This window comes from Papilio polytes, unplaced genomic scaffold (genome assembly GCF_000836215.1).
Source record: "Papilio polytes unplaced genomic scaffold, Ppol_1.0 DF822733.1, whole genome shotgun sequence".
In the NCBI taxonomy this organism is placed as follows: domain Eukaryota; kingdom Metazoa; phylum Arthropoda; class Insecta; order Lepidoptera; family Papilionidae; genus Papilio; species Papilio polytes.
Genome location: NW_013526471.1, coordinates 1,593,277 through 1,600,004, shown reverse-complemented (window position 1 = coordinate 1,600,004; position 6,728 = coordinate 1,593,277). Strand labels below are relative to the sequence as shown.

At 32.3% G+C, this 6,728-nt stretch overlaps 1 protein-coding gene across 2 annotated transcripts in view; it reads right to left on the bottom strand.

Moving 5' to 3' along the window:
- Positions 1-4,219, bottom strand: part of LOC106105787 (potassium channel subfamily K member 1-like) — a 15,735-nt gene extending 11,516 nt beyond the window's left edge. Inside the window, exon 1 of one of the 2 annotated variants that reach the window (XM_013286226.1) lies at positions 3,495-4,219. In XM_013286226.1, the coding sequence (XP_013141680.1) occupies positions 3,495-3,855 (361 nt within the window). In that variant the 5' untranslated portion in view covers positions 3,856-4,219. Of the gene's footprint in view, positions 1-654; positions 1,308-3,494 lie in introns of those variants that run through there. The other variant, XM_013286227.1, reaches the window with a different exon arrangement.
- Positions 4,220-6,728: the final 2,509 nt, after the last annotated feature.

Here is a 6,728-nt window from a genome sequence, read left to right as displayed (position 1 = left end):
TGCGAAAGTTTAGATGTATGTTTGTTAGAGTTTGTAGCCTAAACGGCTGAACGGATCTCGATGAAATTTGGTTTAGATGTAGAGGATAGTCTGTTGTTTTTTTTTTTTAACGCCAACACAGTGGTAGGAGAAAGCTAGTAAGTACATAATACAACTTATGGAGGCTAAATCTAAATTAAACGATTGTGAAGCAATTATAATTACAACTTGCTATTTTATGACGTAAAAATTAATTAACTATCCACAAATAACTCCTAATTAAAACTAGATTTATTAATCTGTACTTAATGACGAATTGAAATATTTTTTTAAAAACAATTTGTTCCATTGGCTGTTTTTAATAAACTGAAATACACTTCAATCAATATGGCGTCAAATTCTCTCCATGCAAACTCACCCATTCGTTTCAATCCCGTAATAGCTGAGGCAATATTACCTACAATATTGCTAACGTATAAAGGGTGCGTTGACAGGTAATATTTTATATTTACCAGATTCGTCTTAGACGTCTCATAAACTCATATTTTGCTAATATATTACTAGTAAAAGTGAATTTATTAACCTTTTCCATAAAAGAATTAGTTATTATTCGACGAATTAACAAATATGGAGTTACAAAAAGTCGTTTTATAAAATAAAAATAATAAATATTACCTAAGACATTTGGATGTCGCGTCATAAAATCCTCTTTAGCCTGAATAACTTCCACTCTAGTCTGAATGTCAATTGGTTCTTCGAGCAAATTAAACACCACAGCACCCAACATCAAGAACAGCACGTAAAAGAAGATATAAGGCACTAACAAGCACGTCGATCTGGCTTCTCCGAACATTCTAGATGTGACTAGAAGCGGTTGGAACGGTGGGTTCTCCTCTTCGTAGAGAACCTCACGTTCAACCACCATCTTCTTTTGGTAGGGGAACAGTCTACTGTGGACTGTCATATCATCTTCGCTTGGAGACGTAGTCATACTTCCGTACGACTGAATTCGAGCATACTTGGGGTTATCCATTTTAGTACTTTATTTTTTATGACACTTAAAATGTCTGCATCAATCACAGAACATAGAAACTACAGAGAGGACATTTCTAAAATTTAAATAGTTCTAACGTTAAGCAATAATACATTGATTTTGCGATCATTAGCTGTATTTAAAGAATCTCTTGGGATTATTCCGATCACAGACCAATGAAAAAAGATCACTATTATCACGCGACATGTTTCATATTAGATATAAATTTTATTATAGTACAAGTAACATATTTCTTAACACCACTGACCCTTTCCGAGTCCAAAATACGACTACATTATGAACACACACAGCCACGCGATTCACTTGTTGTCGAAACTTGTTTGTTGCCTTCTCGGTTTATTTTTATCAAACCTACCTTGTCTACCTTGCTCCAAAAGCCGTTATAGGGCTTAATTGGGCTCCCACACATATAAAGATACGTACAACAATGTTGTGCAACCGTTAATGAATTTACCGTAGGTTAGGTTAGTTTAATCATAACAAATCTACAAAGGAACCGAGATCTAAGAAAATGGATAGATATGTTTTTTTCGTACACCTTTATTATGTTTTGACTAAATAAAAACAAATATATCTCACGTATTACACGTTATTTACAATCCCCAAAGTCCTATGGACCCTGTAGTCTGTTTATTCTCATTTTATTTGTAGTAATTTCACACCTCAACTTTCTAAACGGTTGGATAGGGAGGTCGTTGACCTAACAGTTAGTTACGCCGTATTCAATTAGACGGCTAATGTATTACATTCAATTAGCCTCGGCAAAGTTCAAATAATATACTTTCAGGGCAATGTTTCATGAAATGATCGATAAACTGTCACAAAATAAAATAATTTATATCAGTTTTAAAAAATGTTTCAGTGATTTGGCTAATTATTATTGACAGGCGTTTCCAGATTATTAATCTTGATATGATTTTTACACGAAGAAATTACAAAGATAAGGATCTAAATGCTTATTAACGCGAAAAAAACCGAAAGGTAACACTTGAGGAAGCTTGAAAATGCCTTTAGAAGATCGTTAGATGTGATAAGTCTTGTAATACCACTTAAAAAGATCTAATTACAGTATAAGTTTCATTACCCCAATCTTGCTATAAGAACATGAACTCAAGATAAAAATGTAAATGCGATAAAACAAGCCAAATACCAAAGGTCGACAGTTTATTTTTTCTGTAAATTTGGTTTAAGTAAATATAATTAAAAAGCTTGTTTGTATACTTTTAAAATAAAATGCATTTAGGTAATTACCAAAAAACGACGGATAATGCGATAAAAGTATTTGCCATAGAAATATTTATTTCCCTCAAAATAAGGCGACTTGTTAATTAATTTACTATTAATTAGTACTATCATAAAATTCGTACTAAATAAAGACAAAAACAACTTAATTATTTTAAAGCTTAATCAGTATTAATTTCGTAATTTTCAACTGACACATTATTTGGCGCGAAAATGAAACAATGAAATAAAGCAGCACAGATTATAGTGAACGTTTCGGCGCTTAATTAATTGTGAGTGAAATTAATTAAGATCGATACACACTGTTGTTTTTGTATTTGTGATTTAAAAATTTGAACTTTATTTATAACTAGCTTTCGCCTGCGAATTCCACGTGAAAATTTTTAGTCCCTTTCTCTTTACCACCTTTTTCTCACAAGAAGAGGATGGGAAGAGGAAGTGGATTTGACGGTGGAGGATATGCGCAGGAAGAGGAAATATCCTCTTTATGTGCGTCTCCTCCTCCGTCGGATAAGGGTAGGCAACGCATCTGCAATTGCGGATGTCTATAAGCAGCGGTCGCTTCGCCATTTTGGTGGATTGAGGTGGCCGCTTGCTCGTTTGTCACCTTATGATATAAAAAAAACAAAAAAAAAAACAAAAGCGATTATTCTATGTGTTCTTCCAGATTATCCTCTACATCTATGCCAAATTCCATCGAAATCCGATCAGCCGTTTATGCTACAAACTCTAACAAACATCCATCCATCTAAACTTTCGCATTTATAATATTAGTAAGTAAAGTAATATAATAATGTTTTTAGACAGTAGTAATTTTAGTCTACCCTAAATTTAAACAAAATAAATGGCTATAAGATATTTTGTTCATTATAATATTTGTTTTGTTAAGTACATAATATGTTCACGATTGTATATACGTAATCATTACGCCATATTGTCTAACGCGGCTGATACCAGAGTAGCTACAATGCAACAATTAATGTTTTGTTATTCCTTTGTTGATAAAAAAATATTTCATTACACAGTTCACTTTCCGTTCATATCAATAAACTAACGAATCCATATCGTTGGAAAATCAAAAATATAAAAGTTTAGCATTTAGATAATACTGATCTTATATGATGTTTGTGAATATTATAAAAAAATCACAAACAAATAAAGGCAATATCAGCCCAGATTATCGCGATGAATAACAAACAATTCAAGATAACGTACTTACCTAAAACGGTCGGGTTGCGGGCTATGAAGTCCTCTTTGGCGCGAAACACGCTCACACGAATATCGTTCTCGAAGGGCAGTTCTAATGCAGAAAATACTATAGCTCCCGCGATCAGATATAGAACATAGAAGCAAAGGTACAGCGCCATAAGACAAGTGAATCTCGCCTTCCCGAAGATTCTAGTAGTCGCAAACAGCGGCTGGAATGGTGGATGTTCCTCTTCGTACAGAATCTCTCTCTCGACCACCATCTTCTTAGGGTATGGGAACAATTGGCTATGCACAGTCATGTCGTCATCGCTCCTCGATGACGTCATACTCCCGTACGACTGGATACGAGTGTATTTCGGCTTCTCCAACATTTTGTAAAACTTTTTAGCGATTTTATAAATTAAAGGTTGTTGAAATTAATAACACTTTGAGGGTATAAATTGCAGTGAATAGCGAGTCGATTAAGAAAACATAATTAATGGAATAAACACGTGGAAAAGTTCAAAAGTTCGATAACACTTTCCGTTAGCAGATCGTTGTATTGAGACCTCAACGGAGATGGGTTTCGGTCAACTGTACTTGAAGAATCTCTTGGGATGATTCGGCTCGAAGAACAGCGCGGCCACTTCGGATGTGTTGATGTGGTCACGAAGCGACATTATGATGCATTGTATAAATGAGGTAAAGAGATTTGTGACAATCTGCCTTTTCACCAGCGACGTGTGATGCGCTGGACACCCGACACACAACTGGAGTGGTTAGAAACTTGACGGTAGCCGATAAAAGAATATCAATAAGGGTGTGACTACACTGTGCAAATAACTAACGTGACTCATTAAAGCGTTGTATTGAGAATACTCAATAAATAAATAAGATATATTTATAAAAACATTTTTATATTTTAAACTATTCCTTCTCCAATATTCTTTATTAATGTGACATCTGATTTTTAAATAATTTTTTTGCGTTCTCATACTGTAGGCAAATTCGATCACATTAAAATATTAGCTAAGTTCTTATTCATTACAAATTACAAGAAAATTAACAACATTTTAAACACATTTCTCATGTATGTTACCCTCGAATTCCAATGCAATTTCACTTGTACAATTATCATTCGAAGACGTTTTTTGTCCCGTGTCCGTTACAAAAACGGTTCATGTGTATGTACCTTTATAAATAAATCTACCGGTTTTGCGATAACATTGTTTATAACTGATCCACTTAGTAATTACTGAAATCGATACTGTCATCTAATTTATTACAATTACCCTCATAATACGTAAGATTTGTGCTTATTACAAATATTATTTGATGTAATTAGTAACATTTATTGCTTATGTATACTATGTAAGCTAGGGGAAAACCAAATAAAATACGAGTAACAGGAAATTTCGCTGAACTTTTACTGTCCGTTCTTTTTAGAGGTTTATTTCTCTTGTATACAATTTAAGATGTAAGTTGATCGAGGTCTGTAATTGTTCAAATTAAGTGTCATAAAGAATTACTTAGTTTGAAATCTCGCTTTTCAGGTTAGCCTAAGGTTAAGTTATGTTGTTTATTATAATTACTAAATTAGGATTGAGGAAATATTGCTACATTTTCACTTATAAATATAGTTTCCTTTCGAATGTCAATGAAATAAATAAAAAATGAATCATACTTCATACAAAAATTATACGTGGAAAAGTCTGGTTGGATGCATGTTTGTTACTACGTCTCCAAAACGGCTTGGTACGAAAGTAGAACATTGTATAGAAGATCACATACGATACAAGTTCTTAATTCCACGCACGAAATCGCGGGTAAAAGTTAGTAATTTTTTTTCTAACGAAATGGTTTTATTTAGATAATAAAATTACGTTTAATTACTTGGCTATTATTGCTGTGATTATTAGAAAATGTTTTATTATTTTGATTTATTTTAGATAAATAAAAAACATCCTTTTATTTTTGTGTTAAAATTTGTGATGAAACTTCTGTGTCCATTCAAAATAGATTAACTTTGAATAGCGTTCGTTCAATTTTCAGCTTTATGGCATTCAAAATAACCTCTTATTTGTTGATTAGTTAAAACACACACAATTGTTGAGATATTAAAACCAATTAGGAATAGTATCATTTGCTCGTGAGAAGTGTAAACAGAAATATCGACAAAGACGTAATGTCTTATTGTTTAAATACCAAACAAAAAATCTATCACTATGCTAAGAAACGCCTGGGATAAAGGTCGAATATCATGAAATGGTTCTATTATCAAAATTCATTATTTATTATGTCAAGTTAATTTGTACTTTATTACTATATTAATATGATAAAAAATTCAAAGTCCTTAATGAAAATAATCTGTTTTTTCATAGAAAATGACAACATTTGAGGGTACGAACTGACCTCAAACGAATATATGGGAGACTTGATTTAATTATTTACTATTTTACAGTTAGTCTCTTACCTGACACGCATGGATGATTGTTGAGAAACTCAATCTTTGTTTTTTCCATATGATCTTCCATTTCGCGTTCTAATGGTCTTTCAATAGCCTGGAACACCGAAGCGCCTGACGACAAAAAAGGTTGTTTTAAAAAAATAAAATACTTAAGGAACCGACTTTCCTATTAATACAAATTTCTGTTAAAACCCGCATCAAATAAAAACCAGCGTAAACTATATGTATTCTCAAATTAATTGCGATATTGTTACAAAAGTCATTTCGTAACCGTAGATTCAATAACGCCTGAGGAATTAAAGCCGCCCACGATTTGTCCAACATAATTGTCGATGAAATTCGACAGGCGCTTTTACGTAGGTCGTGAAATGGAACAATGGAAAATAAATTAAATATAGAGTTATTTATAAACCTTAGTGTGGGCGCTTTTACCTTGATAATATTAAATTATATTCGTATGTTATTTGATACGGTTAACAATAGCTATTCAAATTATATAACGTAATAAATCTCAATACGAAATTATGATTTATTCTACAATCATATATTCTTAAAATAGAATTAAATAAGGCATTTTTTTAAACTATCTAAACATTTTCATGTGAACCATAGTCGCACTTAAAAAAAAAATTCTTTTAAAAACATTTTTTCTTTTGCGTAAAATGTTTAACACGGATTAGCAGACTTAAGAGTTCTCCAAGAATGTTTAAAAGCCGCTTGAAAAACTGAACTATATGAATTCTTAAGAAATATTTCTGTATTTATTCTCTTATTAAAACCGTTGCGGCTTATCGTACT